At 36.2% G+C, this 24845-nt stretch overlaps 1 protein-coding gene across 2 annotated transcripts in view; it reads right to left on the minus strand.

Annotated features, from left to right (window-relative positions):
- LOC127441627 (dipeptidyl aminopeptidase-like protein 6) overlaps window positions 1-24845 on the minus strand; it is a 220770-nt gene that overhangs the window by 129038 nt on the left and 66887 nt on the right. Inside the window, exon 1 of one of the 2 annotated variants that reach the window (XM_051699244.1) lies at window positions 18195-18834. The exons of the other annotated variant lie outside the window; for it this stretch is intronic. Within the exon in view, the coding sequence (XP_051555204.1) occupies window positions 18195-18386 (192 nt within the window). The 5' untranslated portion in view covers window positions 18387-18834. Of the gene's footprint in view, window positions 1-18194; window positions 18835-24845 lie in introns of those variants that run through there. 2 annotated transcript variants of the gene reach the window in all.

Raw genomic sequence — 24845 nt, forward strand, 5'->3', positions numbered from 1 at the left:
AGGTAAGAGGTTGGAGAAGAAAGATTGATCTCTTTGCACCAAAAACTCATTATGAACCTCTTAGTAAAGTCTTCTGCATCAAATAGACATTTCCACTTGAGCTAGATATGTCAGAGAAAACTAGGCGGTAAGACACAAATAGTTTCAAGAATTTCTTTGATCAAAATTGAGCCTGTATACTTTACACATTCCTGAAACGATTCACAATAAGACTTCACAAAAAGTCTTATTTTCAATCCCTCCCCTCCAACCACCTGTTATATAGAGACCCCTGTTCATTATCCAATAATTTCATGATAAAACTAAGTACTGACGAATCTTTTTTCAATTAGAGGTATGCTACGCGACCCGATCCCGACGGGGATCATTTATGTCGGGTTCAGGTCAGTGTTTCAAATATAACTTACGGTTTGGGTCAGGTTTATGTTTTTAACCCTAAAAAGGTTTTTGTATCCTGGGGAATACAAACATTTAGGAGGCTGTGGAGAGGAGCAATGAGTGATTCTGTAAATTTTTGGTGAAATAAATATTGAAAAGGGGGACCTGCAAACACTGAGGACATACAACTTTACATATAAAGTCTGGCATCAACTCAGAATCTTTATCTAAAAGTGAAAAGGCAGCATTTTTTGAGAAAGCAGCTGAACTTCTTTGCTCCTATCTTTTTTAATGTTATTCTCATGATTTCTACAAGCTATAACATTGAAAATAAAAGCAATATATATATATAAAAAAAAAAAAATGGAAATATATTATGTGGGTCCTAATGTGTTAATAAATTAATTTTTGGAGGTACCTATATATACTTGGCATTTTTAGGGTTAATTTATATTCAAAAAATATTATTACTATTATTGTAAATATTTGTATTATATATATATATATATATATAATTCTTATATATATTGTTTATTTACAGTACAATTATTTTTAAATGTTTAAATAATTAATTTTAAAATAATTTCATTTACACACGCTCGAATAGGCGAGAATGGGCTGTTTACACCAAATGTGTTTTTATGTATATTTATCTGCTTTTTTAAACATGCACTGGATGGATGTCTTTGACCGTTGACCGTTGATGTCTCAATACTTTTCTGTATCACATGCAGGAACCTTGCATTTTTTAAACACTGTGTCAAGTTACAAGAACTGCAATATCTTGGGGCAGCCCGCACTCTATTACAACCAATATTACTTGTTAGGAGAAGAAAAGAGAGTTCGGGACGGGTTCAGACTTAAAATTTTATGGTACCGGTTGAATCACATGGTCTCGGGTATGACCAGATTTGGGTTTCAACTTAATGTCCATGCAGGCCTCTAATCATAAATACAAATTAAAATGGGTTGTGAATGCATTTTATGTTGACTTAAATGCTCTCTCTCTGTAAAGGCCCAGACATAACAGTTCAACATTTCAGCATCATTTAACTTTAGAATACAGTAAGTGCTATAATTTGAAGGTTCCATTATTCATTGGTGACATCTAATAGACAGGCATGTTTTACAAATTTAGCACCCATTAGCTTGAACTTAATGCTTTCAAAATGTACATTTACTGTATGCCCAAGTGTTTTTTTGTTTTTTAAATCACAGCTCACAGACCCTTGCAAATAGTTGGCTGAATGAGGAGAGATTTTTATCCGCTGGGCTGCCTCATTATTGTACTGCCTGCTAACACGTCTCGGGGGCGTGGCAGAAAATGACAGATAGGTTGTCGATGCAGCCGTGGGCGGGGCTGACTGATGAGCTGTGCAAAGCTCTGAGGTGGGTGGGATGGGGAGGTTTGGCAGGGAAAAGAGACTGATGCTCGGTGATAGCGAACCCTCAAAGACCTGAGGAGAGCCACGATGTATGAATGGAGAGAGTGCCTGTCACCTTCACACACTTACAAACACCAGTACACCACCTTGAAAAACAGACTGAATTATTTATGTCTGCAATTAACTGATTTACGGAAATTGTATTTTGCCACACTATGTGCTAAATGACTACATGTTGTTCTGATGTTCAGGTCTTTATACCATTGATTAAATTACTCTTATGCCACAGAGGTGCTCTAATGCTATCAGCAGCTTGATATTATGTTCCTTCTTATTGAAAAGATCAGATGATCTCATAGCTGGCACTTCATCTGATTCTGTGCAAGATCTACGTCATCTACAGATGGTAATCTGTGCAAAGATTTAAAAAAAAAAAAAAAGGAGGCAACAGGCAGGTTTCAGACTCACCCCTTCAACCTTAGAAACCATGGCAACGGTCAGGCGGAGGACCCATGGAGGGAAGAGGGAGCAGCTTTTGAAGCAGAGCCAGGAAGCCATTACGGCACAGAGCAGCTGACCTTTGAGCCACTCCAGACTGATTTGATAGGCAGACTGGGAAATGAACAGAGCTCCAAATATTTGATTTTGGTGGAAGTTCAACTTAAATAAAAAGGAAGTGTCTAAGACTGTAAGGAAAGCTGGCCTCTTGGCTGGGAGGTCATGTACATTTTATCTGTAGAATAATTACCTCTCTGCTTTGAAAAGGAATAGTTTACCCAAAAAAATTAAATTCTGTCATCATTTACTTACGATGTCATTCAAACATGTCAAGAAGAACAAAATCCATGAAGGTGAGTAAATTATGAATGTTTTGGTGAAATATTCCTTTAAATTCCTTTAAACATGATTACTTGTTTGCATTTCTTAAATAAAAGTAAATACTGCTGGATATTACTGTATTTCATAAACACATAACCAGAAAGTCATCCACCAAAAAAAGTAGTCCCACCTCAAAAAGAGGATTTAGACAACTTTACAGCTCAAATTGAAGTGCTTTAACTGAAGATTTCTGCCTTCAAACCCTTTAGCCAACTTTCCTGCTAAGCTTCTGTAAGCATATTTCCTGTAAACATGCTTCCTGTTAATATTTACAAACTGAGGGGTGCCACAGAAGCTGTCCCTTGCTTAAAAAGGTACTGAGCCTCATTCATGAAACATGAGCAGAATGTTTTTTGTGTGTGTGTGTAATCATTTGTAAAGCCAGTCTGACGTAAATTCTCGGATTCATGAAAGTTTTCGTATTTTCAAAATGCTAGTTGGTATGAATAAAATGTACACCTGCTCCCAACCATGTGTAAATCATGTGTAATACATCCAAACGTGTTGTGTTCTTTCAGACAAACTGCCATGACCATTTTGAATGAAGTAAAATTAAATAAGAAAAAAATGTACTAATAATTAAATGAGTTAAATTAACCTTAAGAAATAAATAAATAAATAAATAATAATAATAATAATAATAATAATAATAAAAAGCTTTTATTTAGAAAAGTTTTTTTGCTGATTGCTTTTATTTTTTCCAAGTATAGTTCTTCCCAACTTTGCTTATCGTGTTTTCCAGCAGAAGCACTTGGCAATTTTTATTGACCTCTTGGACTGTTCAATTCACAAAAGAACCTCTGATGACAGCAAAAGCATGCAATGACTGTAAGTTCCTCACTTTCTTTTTTGAACAAACATGCAAGTGTTTGCTGAATCAATAGTTTACAATAGTTCAATTTTTGGTGGAGGAAATGCTGTTCTAGTGTGGATGAGAGGCATAAATGTAGCAAAATCAATGTTTTTTTTTTCTTTTTCAAACAAAAACATAATAGTCTGGACGTGGCCTAAAATACCTTTCATTAGTCAAATTCTAAGGCATTGAGACAGGCTCAGTAAAACAAGTTCAAAGGACAAGGCAGGAATACAAGGCAAGAGAAATGTTAATTATATAGAAACTAAGGCTGTCAATCACATAAAAAATTGTAATTCAAATTACTTACATGGGATGCTGATTAATTTGAATTAATCACATATATGAATATTTACTGAGAAAGGCATCAAAATAATGATAATTCAATATGTAATAATCAAAACAACTACACATTTTACAACAATTTCCTGCTTTCGGTAAGTGTGGTTTGTCACCTGTACAGCTAGAGTTGCGTGGACTGTCCCCTGCTGACTGTGACTCGAAAAAGGTGGTATTTCAAGCTTGAATTGCTAGTATGAAAAATTCTTTATTGCACAATTTACTTAAGATCAGAAAGCTTTATTTATTGCTTAAATTTTTTAACACGTTATTTTTTTTAAATAAATAATCACACTAAATTAACGTGTTAAAATGACAGCCTTAGTAGGAATGGATGTTTCATTCAACACTGAAAAGTATCAATAAAATTAGTTCAGTGTAATTAAACATTTATTATTTTACCCCATCTTTGTGTATGCTATGTATTTTTATGCTTATTACAGTATTGAGGCATTAGCTTGGCAACATGCTAACGTGAAACCCTATTGAAATCAATTATGAGTCAAGTCTCCTATGTGAAAAGCTATTTTGTGTGGTGTGCAGAGTTGCTGTCTATGCAGATCATTCCAAATTGTTCACATCCATGAGGTTCCATGATGTAATATGGTGCCTTAAGCCTAGATATTTTTTGTTTTTACAAGACGTATCATATTGCACGTGTACAAGCCTTTTAGCCTTTCAGAGTAGATGGCGAAATTTACATCACTCCCGCTGTTTGCAGAACGTAGTGGCAAATGGACAACTGAAGCATACTTTTTGTCCTAACCAGCCACAACCACAGCAATCAGTAACAACAGGATATTCTGTTGATTGCTTGGTTTCTTTTTCTGTGGAGTTGCGCCAGATTGCATCGTCTGCTGTGAACACATGCATTTTTTACAGACTTTCTCTCCAGTTCTCAGTTACGTTGAGCCAACCCCACGGACACACTACACCATCACATCACACACCAGTGTTGCATTCATTGTGGACTTAGAGATTGGATGTTGCTGGAACATTATTGCATCATGTCTGGTAGGACATGCTGCTATGAAGGCAGTAGGCAGTTCACAAGGTTTAAGGGCCATTTACACAACAATGTTTTCAACTAAAAACGGAAAAGTTTTTATGCGTTTTGGCTGTTCGTTTACACAACAATGGCGTTTTGGGGCCTGAAAACGCAAACTTTTGAAAATGGGTTTCAAAGTGCACGTTTTTGAAAACGATGCCATTATTGTCTCCGTGTAAACATACAAAAACGTGAATTTGTGAAAACTATGATGTCATGCTTATGTGCACAGGCGCGTAGTGTTTCTTTACAAAGTGACATCACCAACTACTGGCCTGGCATGCATAATACAGCGTTTTTAGTCGTTTCGCGGATCCGTGTGAACGGGGATCAGTTTGACAACATTGTCGTCTGTACGCGAAACTTTTCAAAAAGCAAAGGAAAAACGTTTTTGTTTTTAGTACATCGTTGTCATGTAAATGTACTCTTAGAATCTAGTTTGTGAGAGAGCAGAAAGGAGGTCCATCCTCATTGCTCACCAGAGAACACAGACACTGTAATCAGCTCTGCTGAGACTCGCAACCCAGTATCTGTCCGGTCGACGCAGCTTAGAGGATCTGATAATCCGCCCACAATCAGATAAAATAACATCTGTCTCCATGAGAAACGCCACAAATCACTCTTGTTAGACAAGGCTCGAACCAAAAAGCATGAACTAATATGATCCAGGTGAAATGCATTATTATATAATTATCTGGACACCAGTGACAGTGTGTGTGTGTGTTTAGTCAGTGGGGAGTGTTTGCACATTCAAACTGGAGTGTACTGCTCACCATGACAGCTGGGGTTTAATATGACAGGCCTGGATTGGTGCTGCCTTCCATCTGTTTGAATGATGCATTTCATACGGTCGCATATCAAACAGGGAGAACCAGTCTTTCCAATCAACTTTCTCTCCACACTGACTCAAATTCAATTTTAAACACATGAGGAGATTATTATTCAGTGAGGTAGGACAGGCTTAAAGTTTGTTGGGATTTCTGTGAATGCATTCAGCTGCAGTCTATTTTTAACTTGTATTCAAAGACAGCACACTGTTCATCTCAGGAAATCAGTCTAGTCATTTGCATTGGCTGATCTTTGCATGTGACAGACACTTGAAGAATTCACAGCGATCCTTGTGAGATGTGGAGTGAAAAGCTGTGAAATAATCGCTTCTGATGAGCAAAATCAAATGCTTTGTGTGATACCATACCGTAGTCTTTCAATTTAAATATAAATAAAACAGATTTCTGAATCAAGTATACGTAAACGAGAACGTTAACCTAAGAATAATGTTTCTCTTCTTGAGAGCTAATCCTCTGGGAGATAGTTGCTGATAATTGTAACAGTGATATGTTTTTGAGGCTGAGCTGCTCGGATATAAAACACATTTCAATATTAACAATCTACTCTGCCATTTTCACAGTAGGAGACAAAGTACATATAAACCTTCAAATATGATAATTGTGAGGAATGGACACAGAAACTGTCCCTTTTTTAACGTTCATGCTAAACTCGGCTAAATTTTAGACTGGTCACACTGTGAATTTGGCAACAGTAGGCTGAAAGTTCTGCTGCTGAAATTGGTCTGTGCTTACCAAAATTCAAATCACTCCCCCCCAGTGTTCGAAGCTGGAAGTGTTGTTGAATGTATGGGTATGTGTGTGCACCAGTTTACTGGTGAAAGGTCCACAGAGTGGCACCAAAAGCATGTTGTTTTTAGTTGTAAATGTTGTTATACAGTCAACAAGAATGCATATGTTATTAACTCTACCTACTAAACAGTAGCGATTTCTCTGAGTAGGCAAAGAAGACAATGCCTCCTCAAAAATTCGGGTGAGAAAAATAAACGACTGTACATAAATAAAATAATGAAATATTATGAGATGTAAGCCTAAACAATGTGTATAGCAGTCATCTTTCTAAAGTCATTCTGTCAAACAGCGACACCCTGCGGATAAACCTTCAGTGGGAGGCAGCAAAAATCTGCTTTTCACTTTATAATGTATTGTTAATCACCATAATAATTACAGAAGAGCACATGATGACATGAAGTTCATCAATAGAGGCCCTTCCAGGAGCAATGACCTATAAACATGTAGAGACAGTGCTCAGTGTCATTCACACAAACACTAAACACTATCAGGGTAACACATGTGAAATTAAAATAATGCAGTAAACATTAACTAAACTACATTAAATAGAAAACAGAACACCCCAAAGTACATAACTGATATTGAAAATAAGAAGAAACATAACTATTCCCATAAAATATAATTAAATGTAATGGATCACGCAGGGAATTCTGGGAACACCTGATTATTATTATTATATATTTTTTTTAACCGTAATTTTATCCATAATTTACCATAAAAAGTACATGTACTCTCTTTTTAAACATAATATAAATTTTTACCATTAATCATACAGGAAAATCATACTTTTTACATCTAAAAATTACATTTTTACAGCATATTTCAAGGTAACTACCTGTTAACCAATTAACGTTTTATTTTTACTGTAGCATTTTTACAGTCTTTTACTGTTAAAATTACGTTACAACATTTTTTACAGTGTATGTTGTGATGAATCAGATTTCAGATTTGTATGGGTTTAATCTGAAAGCTATTTAAATGTCAACTGGAACTGAAATAGGAATTTACATTGGACTTGTAAAAATAAAAAATATAATCAAATTAAAAACGAACCCTGAGATGGCCTCCTCATTTCAAAAGTCCACCACACGCCACAGCTCATAAACCAAACCCCAGCTCTAAACTAGTGGTTGACCAATATGATTTTTTTAATGGCCGATGCTGATATCCAGAGTGCAGGGTGGCCGATAGGCCGATACAATGTCGACATATCACACAGTTTAATATAGTAAATAACAAACATAAAATTGCAAAAATAAAAAAACAAACAAACTCTTATTTATCACTATATAAACTCAGTTTCACACAAAACTAAAAAAATAATATTGTATTTTAAATGGTAGATAGCAGTTTCTTAAGATTTCTGTTTAGTCATCAAATTTTAGTAATTTATTTGCACATGAAGAAATTGTTAATATATTAGGAAGAAGGAAATATCAGTACACACAGTAGGCCAGCAACCATGGATGGCATGTCCACGTTAGTAATCGCATTTTCTCAAATAATACTGAATCAAACCACTTGTACATACAGTGCATAGTGAACAAGACATTAACTTATAGCACATGTGAAGCGCTTTTACCTTGGGCTGCATCCGAAAACGTAGGCAGCTGACTTGCTACATTGCTGCCTAATCAGTTAATGGCTTAATTGACAGCTGTTTTGAATGAATGGAACTCTTACGGAAACTGGTCTCCGAACAGTTTGAAAAGCGCCTTATTTTCATCCTACCTCCGTATACAGCCTCCAGAGGCAGAATTTTCCTGGTTTTGGATGCAGCTTTGAAGTTGCACACATGTGCTCGTGCGGATCCAGCAATCTCCTGACAGTTTAAACGGCCTGGATCGCCTACTTGGATTGTCACGGAGTGACCGTCATGATTTGAGAATGAGAGGAACTTTTGATCCTGAAGTTTTTGATTCTGGCTGATGGAATACGCGCTTCAGAGGAAGATATTAGATGAGCACTCGACGGGAAGAAAACGCTGGATTTTCGTGAGGTTCGTGATCATTATAAAATGAAGTTAAAGATGACAGGGAACATTTGAGGAGAGGCTGATAGAATACATGCTTTAGTGGTAAATAAATGAGCGCTCCAGGATGCTGGATGTCACATATGTTGTTTGTTTTGACTTTTATGTTGAAATTCTGGTTTAGTTCCCTGTTCCTGTTTCCTGTTAGCTTTGTAGTCCTTTGTAGTTTCTTTTCATGATTGGTTTTCCCCTGACTGTTTCCCAGGTGTTCTTCGTTACCTTGTTTTCCCTTGTGTATTTAAGCCCTTGTTCTTCATCTGTATTATGCTGTGCTTTATTCCCTGTGTTTTGTTTCATTATGTTCTGAGTTACATGGTTTACTTTTGTTTTATTAAAAAAGGCTGCATTTAGATCCCCATTCCTCTCTTGTCTCATCACACTGGATCTGAAGTTGTGTGAGGTTGGTTTATTACATCTGTTTAAACGAGATATGCACATGTTTGCAGAGACGGTATATGATATTAGTTTTATTGATATTTGCCTTTTTCTCATAAGACAGTTAAAGTTACAGGGAACTGCTGAGGAGAGAGTGGGAGAATGAAACAGGCAAGCACTTTAACTTTATGAGCTCAAACGCGTCTGCCGCGGCTCTGATATGTGGACCATTTAAATGAGACTGTGTTGCACACCGGTCTATTATTGTAGTAACACGATGGCACGTAAAAGCAAAACAAACTGTGACTGGTAATTTACATGTCTCAGTCGCTTCACATGCAAGCAGGCGATTCTCAGATCCCTCAAGAAACAAATTGGTGGCCGATGCCGATAATTAAAAAAGTCAGAATATCGGCTGATATATCGGTCGACCACTACTCTAAACCTAACCATCAGTGGAGCAGAAATGTAATTTAAGACTGAAAATGCAACCTTCAAATCACGCTCAATTGTTTATGTGAATGTAATTACATCCTGGTTCCCACGAGACAAGGTCCCATGTTTTGGATGTTGCTCGAGCAACACTTCAGCTGGGGTGCATTAATGCACGAACTTACACAAGCTGAAGCCCAGGGGCCCACAACTCCCATGGGCCCAGGACGTGGTGTCCGCCACCCCATTTTCCCCCATCCATGTTCGCGGGAGGAGCGCATCCAAACACCTACAGCGGGAGACGAAGTTGTTTACACGGAGATGATGCGCAACTGTTGAAGGCGTCCATGTAGCGCATGCTCAACACACAGCAGTCCCCCACCCCAACGACTTGAATGGGGCCATCGCGGACCTGCGAGCCCATGGGCCCAGAGGTACCTTAAGGCGCCCCTGGCTATCAGTTGAGCTAGAGGGAAATGTGTTAACACGTGAATTGATCCAAAAATGTCCAATGGGGGATGGCGCTTGTCAGTAATATGGCAGAATGGGGTTGATTTCAGGGTACATGAACTTTTGAATGCAACATGTCGAATTCCCTTGTGATAATGTTGACAATTTTTTCATTCAAGCTTAAGCCATGAGCACAGAGCCTCTACAAATACGAAAATTGGACTTGTGTCCAAATGTCCAAAACCGAAGCTTTTTAGTATAAAGGTAACTTTTAAAGAAATCTTGTTTCAGTCTACCTTCCAAGTATATTTCTAATGTCATTTTGATTCTTTTCACCAACTGAGATCTACTAAAAATAAGCATTGTTGTCAGAACATATTAAAGATTATAAGACATGATGTTATGATGCCTTGGAAGCCTTTCTGAAACTAGTTTACTTTAACTGGAGGTAAAGAACTTTAAATTTTTACAAAGAGGTACCTTTACAAAGATTCTCCAATTTCTCCTAAATACTCTGGATGTGTTGTGAGGCACATTTTTAAACAGTTGGATGACCTGAGTATACCTCAGAGAGATGTGATGTAACCAACAGATTAGAATAGAGATTAATTTCTTGGAATTGATCTAAGCACATCAGGCCAGATAGTGTGCATTCAGTGAAGCTTGGGAAAGCATTATTTTGGGCTGTAGTCCTCTTTTGCACTAAATTTCCCATGGCACATATTTTATTACTGTATAAGTATGACTACCTGACAAAGTGTTTACACCATGTAATGGCGAAATGGATCAACAAATGGTCGTGCAGTTCTATGTGATGCTCATTTACGTGACATTTGTGTTACAATGCCATGTGTGTAGTGTGTACAGTAAATTAATAGCATTATTTATAAAATACATGTAAGCCAACAATTGAGTGTGACATTTCAGCACACACAGTATTATTTTAATCTGCGTGCTGAAAGGTAATTAAAAGGACTGTGTTGACTGACCTACTCAAATATCCTTACCCAAGCTGAAACACGTGGTTTGGTTAAACTAGTCATGCATACGAAAAGCAGCATTCTCATTGACATCAATCAAAACATGCAAGTCACGATTTGTGATTCTTAACCACCTGTCTTCAGGCTGCTTGGTTTGTGTCATCCAGTCTGTCACATAGTATGGACTGTGACACTCAACAAATCCAGGTTGTTTGACTACTCCCCAGTTGAGTATACAGTCAAAGTCAATATTACCAACTGGTAACACTTTACATTAATGTTCCTATTGTTAAATGCTCATAAAATGGTTTATTAATGACTAATAAGTTATTTACAAATGCATTTTAAAGCATTGATATGCAGTTATAACAACATGAATAAAAAGGGCACCCTTCATACCATACTTGCCAATCAGTGAACATTTTAAATTTCGTGTTATAAATGCCTAATAATTACTCATTACTTATATTAATCAAAAACATAAAATGCGCTAATTAATCATTTGTATCACAATGCAGCAAAACAAAGTTATTATAGTGAAATTAAAAGGAGAGGTAGTGTCAGCTTTGTTTAAATGTATTACTGCAATGTCTAGACTTACTTGTATTGTCACTTTCCTTGTTACGTTGTCAAAAGAACGTTGCTACTCTGAGTGATGTCCCAACTTCCTAGTTACCTAAAGTCCTCTGCAACTTTTTAGGTATTAATGCTTATTCTCAGCATATATCATATACTGTAATAAAGCCTGATAAGTGAGAGATGGACATTTCCAAAAAAAAAAAAAAAAAACATTCTCAGAGTACATGATACAGGTGTTTGTTTGGAGAGTTAAGACATAATGGGAGAAGAGTGCTGACATTTGTTGTATAGTTATACAGAGAACCACACACAATTCACACAACTACACAATTCGCATAGATAATACCACTTATTTGGACATTAGCCTGGTGTGAGACATCATTGTTCTGACCAGACAAACCTGTAGCCGATCAACCAATCCGAACCAATTCAGATAGCCACACCTTTTTTCACCTTGTTTCATGCAATTGTACGCAAAATAGTTATCACTAATAAAACACGCAGACAAGTTACACAATCAAGGGAGACTGATTGAGGCAGATCACTGTCTGCTGATTGTTACTGCCTTATTCATTAATTATTCAGCACAATCCACTAGCGTTGACAGACTGTCACAAGACGAAGCATGACTTCAGAGTATCCACTGTTCTGTTGGTCCAATGGGGGCCTCTATAGCCGTTGCTGGTAATGCCATGGCTCTCAAATTTACATGTCATACATAAACAATCATCAGCAATCACCTGAACAAACAAAGTTATAGTAAGTTTTTATTGGTAACACTTTATATTATAAGGTTCCCTTTGATACAATTACTTAACAACATTAGTTAATATGAACTAACAATGAACAATACCTTTACAGCATTTATTAATCTTAGTTAATGTTAATTTCAACATATACTAATAAATTTCTAAAATCAAAAGTTGTATTTGTTAACATTAGTTAATGCAGTATAAACTAACATTAACTAACAATAAACAATTGCATTTCTTATTAACTAACATTAAAAAAGATTAATAAATGCTGTAAAAATGTATTGTTCTTTGTTTGTTCATAATACCTAATGCACTAACTAATGGAACCTTAAAAAAATTCTTTAAAATATAAACAGTGGTCTAGTGTACTTTTACCATAAGGTACTTGCATTTTCAAAGTCAGATTCTTCTCCAATCCATTCTAATAGGCCTTGACTTCACAAAGCATGAACAATTTGGGCTCCATTTTCATGACCATGCTAAGTGCAGCGCAATGCGCAAAGACCATGCGCTACGTCTTATCCAATTTTCATGAGAGTGCTAATTCTAAGCACAATTTCCATGCCAGCGCAAAGTGCAAGTAGCTGTGGGTGGAAGTGTTTGTGCTATCTGTGGGTGTATGCGCGCAAACTGTTGGTTAAATGAAGTGAAAATTGTTAATGAAGTGGCACAAAGCACAATTTGCTATTTTCCAGAGAAATAGGTTATTGCGCTAGGACGTTTCAAAAGCACATGTAATTTCAGCGCAGTCTATACTCAGTTCTTGCATTTGCAGTTTAGAGATACCACCAGCAGGTGGTGATTAAGTTCATGTCCAAATTCTGAAAATATAAATTATGTCCATGACAATAACTGTTGTAGCCATTTATGAAACAAAATATATGAGATTTGTTAAACTTTCTAGAGGCCATGGATTATTTTGTCAATTATTATTATTATTTTCATGTTTAGGCTATGTTTACAATTGTATTTATGATCTAATTTGTATTGGTATTTTTCCACCTGTTGTTGTAGACTGATTTTTATGCCACTGCAAAAGACAACTGTAGAAGAAATTGGAGAGGGTAAAATGTTTCGATTTGGTATGATTGTTTTTTACCACTTCTTTATTTTGATTATATTTTCATTGTGTTTAAACTGTAACTTGAATTTAGAAATATTTTTGGTTTGATTTTTCAATAAATTAATTAAATTTAACAATCAAAATCGACCGGTAGAAGTGAAATGTGTGCAAAAATCCACAGCCAAACTAAAAGGTCAATACAATCACTGTTAATACTAGCCATGATTTGTGTGTCAGTAGATGAACATGATTAATAATACTTACATTCTCTATAATTTAACAGAGCCTACATCTAAATCCTGACAAGAACCAAATTTCCCATCCATATAAAAGCAGCGTCACAATAAATGTGCCTGGCATTCAACATGGCAAAACGTAATGATAAAGGAGCGACACCTTCAGCTCACCCTTGCCAAGACAGAACTCCTTATGATCCCAGCCAACTTATCTGTTGACTACAACCTCACTATTAATCTTGTTTCAACTACACTAACACCAAACAGAACAGCCTGATAGATGTGGTGGAGTGGTGGTAGATGACCAGCTTAATTTCAGAACACACATCTCATCAACCGCCCAGTCTTGCAGGTTTGCGCTTTACAATATCAGGAAAATCAGCCCTTTCCTGTCCGAATATGCTGCACAGCTCCTGGTCCAAGTGTAGCGGAACACCAGACGCACCAGAGGACAAACCCCAAATAAGGACAAATACCAGTAGTGCCTTTTCTTGGGTGTTTACTGCAAGCATAAAATGGGACAGCTTTACAACAAATGTCTTTGTTCTTGTTTCACAATCTCTCTTCAGAATGTTTCACGCAGACTCCTATTACAAGTTTTGTTTTCTTCACAGTATCTTAAATTGTTCCACTTAATAAAATGCATAACCCCAAAGGTATATTTTTATATAGAATTAACAAGATTTATGAATACTGAAAATTAATAAAACAATAATAAAACAAAATGAACACAATAACTCATACCTGCAAGCATAAAATGGGACAGCTTTACAACAAATGTCTTTGTTCTTGTTTCACAATCTGTAAATACATCATTTAGTTAGTACATTGTCCCATCTTCTAATATGCAGGCAACTTACAATACTAAAGTCACAATTCACAGTTTCAATTTCTTTAACCATATAGTCATGAACTACATTACCCAAAATGCACCGTGGATTACTGGCGCGCATTTCACTCTTTGAACGATGAATTAACCACTAATTTTACCACAACGAAATGAAATAAAACTCAAATTATTCTTATGAAAATGAACATAGGACATAAATTGATACGTCAGAAGTACCGTTCATAGAAATACCATCGCACGTTTAAAGCAATACAATTTATGTCAAGTGTTAAACATGTACAACCTTTAATTTTACATACAACCGGGTCAACAACAGTATTACCAAAGTATTTTGTTCTGATTTCATTGTAACTTCTATTTAATATACTCTAGGAACATGTTCGAATTTTCCATTGACAGAGACGCATACCTCTCTTCAGAATGTTTCACGCAGACTGAAGAGTGCAGCACCAGGGGAATATACCATTGATCAAGGTGGGGGTATTCCACATCGGCAACACAAAAGAACATAAACATTTCTCTAAACAAATACATGCAGTACAAGGAAGTAGTGCGATATAATGTGTGATAAACACCGAGATTAAATGCTATGTAAAACAGTCGCAATTTCCATTCTGCATAAGTTTTATATATACTCCTAACTCCTCCCCTATAATGAAATAATGGACCATCCCTTAGTCTTCCTGCACCTGGCTAAGAACCAAAGTTTTTCTTAAACAAAGTGACAAAATAAAGTTTGATGAATTATAACACTTTTTACATCATTACACAAGCTCTGGTCATTTCAAGACTGCAATGCTCTGTTGACTGGCCTTCCAGCTAACACAATTAAGCCACTGCAGATGGTCCAGAATGCAGCAGCGCATCTGGTCTTCAATCAGCCAAAAAGAATCAGCCAGCTTTGGAAGAAAGTGTCTGCTAAATGACTAAATGTAAATGTAAAAACATAAGTCCATGTTTCTATTCTTCTAATTCATGGCATACAGTCCATTTACACTACCAACTTCTTATGAATATGCTATCTTTGTTTATTGCATGGCTCTTTGATATAATCCAGGGTATGCTGAGTGACTGCGCGGAGGCAACTGAGATTCGTCCTCTGTCACCTGGATTGAGGCGAGTCACTACACCACCATGAGGACTTAGAGCGCATTGGGAATTTAGCATTCCAAATTGGGGAGGAAAAGGGGAGAAAATACAAAATAAATAAATAAATAAATAAAATAAACAAAATTACATAATTTCAACGCAAATCAATATTTTATGACCATGTATTTATTTATTTGGTTAGTAGCCATGTAATAAGCAGGATAATGTACAGTCAGTCGGTTGTTATCGCAAAATAAACCCCTTTAATGTGATACAAGATCCCGATCACCCTGTCAGAGTTTATTGTGCGATAACAACAGGCTGACAGTTCATTATCCCTTACTTAAATCACTGGTGCTTGACAGGGAATAGACTATACATTTAAAGGACTATTCGTCGGTTTAAGGAAGTGACATCTTTGCTCCTTTAACATTTCCTACTTGTCAAACTCATAAAAAAAAAAAAAAACAGCGAGAGGTGCTTCATTCATAGTGACTTTAACACGATTAACTTTACTAACATTAATGTGATTGTATTAAAATGTCATTATTAAATAATAGATGGCTGGATGCTCCCTGGATGCCTGGACCTCAGAAAAAGCAACCGCAAATGGACGCATGAACCGCAGCAGTGAGGCGAGACGGCTGGAAACGTGCAGTACTAACAACTGTAGAACACATCTTATCTCTGGTAGGTGAGCTAAATGTTTGCCAACTAATTGTAAGTTTGATAGGTAGAGCTCAAAAAGTGACTATAGATTACTCTGATTATGAATGAAGCTGAGCAAGTCATTTACTATAACTGTTAGTCATTTGGCAGACACTTTTATCCAAAATGATTTACAAATTAACACACACAAAAAAAAGTAATCCTTACCTTGTCTGCAGGTCACTCAGACAGCTTCATTGAATGGCTTCATTGATTATAATAGTAGAACCAATATTCTTGATCCCTCCGCTGAGAAAATAATTGTGAGCATCTAAACTACCATACAATTTCATCACCTCTCTCACGTAGACACTCAGTATCAACAGCATGTCTGGATAAGTCACTTCACGTAAACGTTTGATGTTCTTTGAGACAATATGTTAACTCAGAGCCTTATTTAAAGGATCACAGGTGCTCCCATGCCAGCAGCATTCTAATTACTCTGTTCTAGTTTACATCCTTGAAATGATCTATATAATAGGAAGCAGATGGTGCAATAACCGGAAAAGAGCCTCAGAATTAAATTGCACTTGACCCAGCCCATTAGCGCTTTGCGTGCACAGTTTCGTCAAACCCGCTTGCACCTAGACTAACACGTTTGCACGAAAATACCAAAACTTCATGGCCATGCTTATTGACTTTGCACGTATGACTTATCTCATAGTGCTGCGCTTAGCACTGATGCTCTTAAAATAAGGCCCCATGTCTTGACACTTTCAATGATGAAGAGAACATTATGATGATGAACATTATCAATTAGCTCAGCATGCTATTCTCAACTGACACCAAGATCTCATGCTCTCAATATCATGGTTTGTAGGATTTGCTGAAATTAACTGGCCAGAAATATGCAATAGGCAACATACAATTACTGACTACTTCATTAGGTTCACCTGTGCACCTACTTTTCATGCGGTTATCTAATCAGCCAATTGTGTGGAAGAAGTGCAATGCATAAAATCATGCAGATACAGGTCAGGAGCTACAGTTAATGTTCACATCAACCATCAGAATGGGGACAAATGTGATCATGGCATGATTGTTGGTGCCAGATGGGCTGGTTTGAGTATTTCTGTAACTGCTGATCTCCTGGGATTTTCACACATAACAGTCTATAGGGTTTACTTAGAATGGTGCCAAAAATAAAAAACATCCAGGTGAGCAGCAGTTTTGCGGACGGAAACACCTTGTTGATGAGAGAGGTCTTTGGAGTATGGCCAGACTGGTTCGAGCAAACAAAAAGGCTACAGCAACTCAGAAAACCCCTCTGTACAATTGTAGTGAGCAGAATAGCATCTCAGAATGCATGTCAGCCCTTGAGGTGAATGGGCTACAACAGCAGAAGACCACGTTGGGCACTTTGTTAGGACCATAGTGTTCAGAATAAGTGGTTGGTGAGTGTATATTGATGTGACATGGTAAGCACCATGTAGAAGCAAAACAGTATTTCTGGAAGTGTTCTACTGATTCATTTTGCTTTAAATATCTTACTGAGAATTTATTATCTTCATTTATTATAGACTTTGTACAGTCTTTGATGTATAGTAATACACTTTGCAATCAAAGGGCGAGAAAAATGATTTAAGAACATGATCCATGTCTCAAGACTACATTAAAACAAACCTCATGTATGAAATTTAGTGTTATACAGTATTATCAGCACCTGATAGCACAGGTTGTTCGAGGGAGACAATTTGTGACGCATGATCAGCTGCGACGTCATTCACGTCTCCGAAGGTCAAATCCATCAACATAACAAGCGATCAGTCTGTGGCGGACGCAACGTAAAAAACTCTTTGAATAATGTGTTATGCGTTCAGCAGCAAGCACCAGACTGGTCACTAATTGATGAGTCCTAACACATCAGGTGTCGTAACAGTTATGTTGCAGTTTTATAGCTACTTAGGCCACATCTGCTCAAACGCAAAAGATCAACTCTTTCAATCATAACGCGTCATTTCAATAATAATCCCATATGACATGCAACAATAGCTTTTACCGCTCCTTCGTTGTTCAGATAAAAAATCCAAATAGAAATGCTCTGTTAACTTATAAACATCAAACTTCACGGTGTATATTCTCGTATATGATTTACGCGTGAATGCAAAATAAGCGCGATTTCTTACATCTTCATCCTCGCAGGCGTTTCTCTTGCGGTTCTGGACCGGAGGTCGGGATGCAGGATGATGAGGACTCTTCCCAGCCTTATTCTCGTCCTCCGGAACCTGTCCACCCAAGAGATGGCTGGCTTCAGGTGGATGGGGAAAAGATTTGTTGGTATTAATCTTCCCCGAGAATCTCTGGTAAAGTGAAGCCATGAGTCTGGTTAAAATCACTAAAACATCTCAAAGCGACAGATATCTCATCAGCTGCTCTCCTTGAATGTGTTTTATTTAAATTTTCCCTCTCCCGCAGAAGGTAAACGCTCTTTTTCTTCTTCTTAAAAATAGTCCAGACGCTGATGTCCTCAAAAGAAAGCCAGTAAGCCGAAGCCTTTAATTAAAAACGAATGTATTAATGCGCTGCGATAGAATATGAGAGTAATTTCTCTCTTTTGTGGCTTTGACTCGCGTCCGGGCGGTACGAGAGAAAGTCTGCTCAGTATTCAAAGCACGTTGTTTCCTCTATAGCCAGTCTGCCGAAAAGCGGCTATAAAACAGCTTCTTTAAAACTGCATTCAGCCTCTAGATTTAATAAATAGAACTTAGATTTAATAAAAATGAGGCGACCCATGTAAGACAGCAGAGTCAGTGTGAGCTTTACGCAGAGCAGTGTGTGTGTCTCTCTCTGTGTGTGTGTGTGTGTGTGTGTGTGTGTGTGTGTGTGTGTGTGTGTGTGTGGGCAGGTTTAAGTGGTTTACGAGGACTTTTTTTAGGTTACAAACTGGTAATTACAAGGGTATTATGCTATAAATATGGTTTATGAGGATATTTCTAGTGTCCCCATAATTCAAATCACTTAAAAAACATACTAAACAATGTTTTATTGAAAATGTAAAAATGCAGAAAGTTTTTTGTGAGGGTTAGGTTTAGGGTTAGGGGATAGAATCTATAGTTCATACAGTATAAAAATCATTATGTCTATGGAGAGTCATCATAATGATAGCTGCACCAACATGTGTGTGTGTGTGTGTGTGTGAGAGAGAGAGAGAGAGAGAGAGAGAGAGAGAGAGAAAGACGCGTTCTGCATGAAAAGTGACCACTGAGAGGATATTTATCTGAAGAACAAACACACACACACACACACACACACACACACACACACACACACACACACACACACAAACTCTCAGTTCAAATCTCACAAATTTTTAGAGCACTTAGAGTGACCGAAATTATAATCTTCGCATCATCTTATCAGTAGTCAATTTACTGATGTTAATAAATGTTCAATATTTCGAAATAACCTTTCTCTTGTACTTCTAGAGAATGCTGGAAAGGTCACATGAGTTGTACTTGAGTGCCACACTGTGGTAAAATGACATACAACAGCTCTGGGACAGACTAACTCTGGTGCTCCATTAATACTTTCAATCAAACCACCGAAAAGATGTGGTTGCATGAAAAAAAGAAAAACCACGGAGAGAAAAGCGGTTTTAATCCGGGAACATTCGCGTTTTATTATTTCAATCCACTACGTCATCCTGCGTTTAACGCGTGGATATGCGTTCAGCACTTGGACAGCTCCACAACAGCGCCACAATGACGGACCTCACATAAAGTTGGTCCAACATATGAAAATCATCTTCACGGCTTATTTGAACATATTATACTTTACATATATACTGTATATACTTTCACGAAAAATGCTTTGCTAGTAGTGCAATTATTATTATTTTTTATTTTTTTTGTCTGCGTGTGACTAGTTTTTCGGTGGTACTGTATATGCAGATATTTTATATTTACATCTCATAAAATTAAGTATTTAAACATATTAATAAACTCATGGCTCAACAATATGGCTTTTTGTCCCCCGCTGTCCTGATCGGGCCAGTAGTTCATTTTTCACTGGCCTCCACCACTCAGAAAAAATAAAATAAATAAATAACATAACATAAAACCTACAATTCATGCAACATATTCTTCAGAAAAATATTAATATTTTTAAATGAATGTATAACTAAAAAAAAATAAAATAAAAAAAAAAACAAAACAACGAATTGCTATAAAATAATTTAGTAGATTTTTAATTTAATAATGGCTGGAAATTATACAACTATAATATAACTCATACACACTTTTGCAATGGTATAACTACAATGCAAAACTTTAATTATTTGTTTGATGTTTCTAAGAGTATCACAAGTCAATTTAAAAGTTCAACGAAACCTCTTCTATGTTAGCAAGCTCTTTATCTTTACCCGGAAACATGTTTAAATCAGCAGAATTTACAACAGCAATCAATGCATCACAAAGAACCAAAAGTTTGCAAGGCTTCAAATATATGTCTAAGACATAGTGACTACACAGTTTTGGCACGATTGGGCAAATGACAGTTCCATCAGCTGGCCCGAAACTCTCTCATACTGACACCAGAACAGTGGGCCATCCTTATTCTTGAGTCCTAAAACTGGTTTAGGCAAACAAACAATAAATAAAAAAAAGCATAAAAACATCTTTAATGGGCCCTCATTCATCTGAGAAGTTTGTTTCCAACACTTCTGACATTAGTAGCAGAGATTTTTATTAAAACTGCCAGTTGGGATTCTTCCAAATGCTTTTGTGTGCCAAAGTGTTTTAATAATAGGAAATGGATAAAATAACAATTTTCAACAGTCACAAATCTATAAACACCTTCTTTTTATGGGGGAATTCTTTTGAATATATTCATGCAGAACATTTCTAGTTTAAGAAATCTCTAAATTTACGCATTTAATCTCAAACCAGAAACTGTATTTAAATATACATGTATATATATATATATATATATATATATATATATATATATATATATATATATATATATAGTCATTTTTTTGCAGCAGAAAGACCATAAATATTATGCACCAAAACTCTTGAGAGACTCTATGCAAAGAAATTTCACTCTTTGTAAAAAATATTCAGAGATGGCCTACAATTATCAAAAAACATGAGAAAAATGCACTATCACCATCAAAAGAAAAAGAAGAGGAAAAAAAAAAGCCCTTGTAATGACAATAACAAAGCACTGCCAGAAAACACAGAGTGCCTTTGTATATTGCATTTAATTTCTCAAGTAATTAACTGTAAGTCTAACGGCTTTTAATATTTTTGCTAATTGTAGATAATTCTATTCTATGCTTGTGTTCTCTGGATAACTGCATGGAGCTCCTTAAGTATTGTAATGCACATATCATACAATATACACAAACAAATGGATGGAACACACTATAGTCTGTCTATTTATAAATACACAAATTTTATATATATATATATAAGTTTGAGCCCACTTATCTGATTAAAACAAGCATTCTACAGCTCGTGTTAACGTGGTTCTAACTGTATCACAAATATTTCAAGAATATAGATGGGAAATTAAAAGTAGGTAAGAATCAATTAATTTCCTTTTTACTTCCCTTTTCCTGCAGAGCAGGCAGCAGCTGAAGTGTGCTCATTTACCATAAAACAGAGCTGCTGGGGGCTGAATAACTTATGGCCTGCATTATTCATGCACTCAATGCTACAAAGGTGTTCTCATTTAATCGATTTTAATGGCCAAATGTGCAGAGAGCTCTATCAGGGATATAGTTTTATCATACCTTCTGAACAATAAACTATTAACCTTGACCTCAAGGGATGTTGTTTGACAAAGTAGTGTTTGTCAAACAATTTTTTTTTACTCTTTGAACAGCCACATTTACCCAGAAGACATGTTCTAATGAACCGGGCTGTATATAAAGCCCTGGGGTCTTTCCTTTGAAATGTAAGTAAATGCCAATGTAATATTTAATTTTACAAGTCCATAATTATGTGGCAAAATTACACCCTTTTCTTCTCCAGAAAAGGTTTGTTGTTATTAAAAATCATGGCATGATCTTTGGTGGTAAACATATACGCCATATACACCATCACAACACTTACAATTGTATAGATGTCATTGCATTAGACTATAAGATTTCAAACCAAGTGGAATTTATTACAAAGAAAGATTCACAAAAAGCAGTAAGTCTCGAACTGTTAAACGGTAGAAGATACTGTTGAAAACAACTGGAAAAAAAATTAATACAAAAAGTATTTGGGCACTTTCTGATTACCAAATATAAGTGGAACATGCCCATAGTTAATGTGATGAACTACACACATGGTTACTCTACAAGGACACCTGTGTAAACCTGTGTCGGCATGTTGTTTCCGAGAGTTCCAGTACCCTAGGATCCAGAATGTTATGCCAACTCACTGACAAACGGCATCTCATATCAGATATCTTTGCATTGGCTCCAGCATGTTTGCCTTCCTTTGTGGCGTGACTGGAAGCGTGTCACATCAGCAGTGTGGGAGACCCGGGATCATATCATGCGTTGAAACTAGGAAGTAATCGCAACCACATAATTGATGACGAGTGTGATTCAGAGGTTGCATTTTTTCCTGTAGCCTTACATTTTTACTCCACTGATGGTTAGGTTTAGGTTTGCATTGGAGGAAACAGTTTATAAAATATGCATTCCTCTTCACTGTATTACAGCCTGTACAGCTTTTCACCCACAAAATTGAGCTCACGTGAGCTATAAGCCCAACAACTTTTATCGCCTTGGCCACTGGAGGCAGTGTTTCGAATTTCGGTTAGCACCGATTGATTTTTGCTAAAGAAAAGTCAGCCTACTCTTTCCGATTTCACTGCGAGATCAGTCTGGGCTTTCTGGCTAATTCCCTCCCATTGGGTGCAACAGCATATGGATATGATTCCATGTGTCACTGTGTTATCCAATTAGTTCTAAAAAAGATTCTCAAGTTGGACACTGGATATGGGATGATATATCGAATTTCGATATATCACGAACCAAAAAAAAATTATGAACCATATTGAGGCAAAACTTATTTTGATATTTGCAACATTGTTTTCTGTCCATGTGATCATAAACAAATAACCCGTCAAACATCATAATCTCTCTATCGCTTAATTTTACCCCTACTGCACTTTTTTTCTATAGTGTTCACAGGATTCGCACAAGGTCCTTGAAGTGCTTAAATTTAGCTTTTAGAAATTTAAGTACTAGAATACCAGGAAAATCACATTGTTTTTCTGAAAAGTGCTTGAGATTTAAACTGACCATTTCTTACGTGTAATGTGTCCATCAAAGATGACATCCCGCACTCCACTTTTATTGAATAATGTGTCTTTTAACATCCTTTCTGTTCTTTACATTAAAAAGTAAAAGTAAATATAAATTTTAAACACAAATAGCAAATGCTAAAAAAAACTGGGAGTTCTCACTTGTTAATGAATAAATCTGAACAACCTGTTCAAGTCTGAGTCAACCAGATGAACTCTTAAAGTTACAGTAACCATTTTAGCGCTTGCTATTCAAACGAATATAAAGTCAGTGTTATTACTTGTAAATTGTACACATTATTTCAAATATTGACAGCTCATATCATTATTACATACTGTATACAATTTCATGATATAATACTAATTGATAGAAAGTAGAATTTTTATATTTTTAAAAAGTTAAAAAGTGATTATATTAATGATGACAAACAAATTAATAAAAAATAAATATACACTTTCTTAAAGTGAAAGGCATATGAGAAACTTCGAGCATTTACTGTATATTGTGTATTAAAAAACTTTATTTTGATGAGAAATTATTATTTGCATTTTGCACAAACATTTATTTTAAAAATAAACACAATTTTCAGTCATACTTTGTCATTGTAGTGTTATTATATCGAATCGAGATTAGATCGAATCATGAACCTCATTTTGTATATGGAACCGAATCGTGAGAAAACCATATCGTCCCATCCCTATTGGACACAATAAAACTCCAAAATGAAAAGCAATGAAAAGTCGACAGTTAACAAAATTTAAATGCACTCTGGTTTTAACATAACAACCATGAGAGATGCATGGACAGGTAATACATTTGATTGCAAAGAGAGATTCTGTCACTCAGCCTTCTGCAGCAAACACAACCAAACATCATAAGAACTTTGAAAAGTCTGTGTGCATGCTGCACAGGTGCTTAGTAAGGGATCAACATGGCCGCATTGCAAAAGAAGCTAAATGTAATTGTTCTTGACTCACAATGTGAAAAAGGCAATAGCGTAGCTTCCTTAGAATACACTGAAATTATGCCTATTAAGCAACAAAGCAAATCCATCCACATGTTTATGTCACCTTAGAAATAACTTGTTTACATTTTTCTTGGATTCGAAACCTATTACACTGAAGTGAGATTTTGATCAATTTGAACATCAATCTCAATATCATCCTTGGCACTGAATAATGCACACAGACAGGTCCATCTGTCATTATCTTAACAGTAAATAGCTAAATACAAGTAAACAATTATGAGAATCTTCTACACCCTGTGTATGACAGACAGTGATACATGCCTTCTTTACAGTGTATTTCAAAATACAACTAGATAGGTAAAGTTTGCAAGAAACTTTGATGTTGGCTTGACAACAGTTTGTCTAAATTTCAAATTAAAAGGTTGAAGTTTGATGGTTCTACAGATTTTACAATAAGATAAACAGCCAGCCAGCTTGCTTGATAGAAAGACAGACTGTCAGATAGATAGTTGGAGTTTGAATTAACGAGCATTACGTTGACCCATTTGAACATTCTGTCCA

Source organism: Myxocyprinus asiaticus, chromosome 5 (assembly GCF_019703515.2).
Source record: "Myxocyprinus asiaticus isolate MX2 ecotype Aquarium Trade chromosome 5, UBuf_Myxa_2, whole genome shotgun sequence".
In the NCBI taxonomy this organism is placed as follows: domain Eukaryota; kingdom Metazoa; phylum Chordata; class Actinopteri; order Cypriniformes; family Catostomidae; genus Myxocyprinus; species Myxocyprinus asiaticus.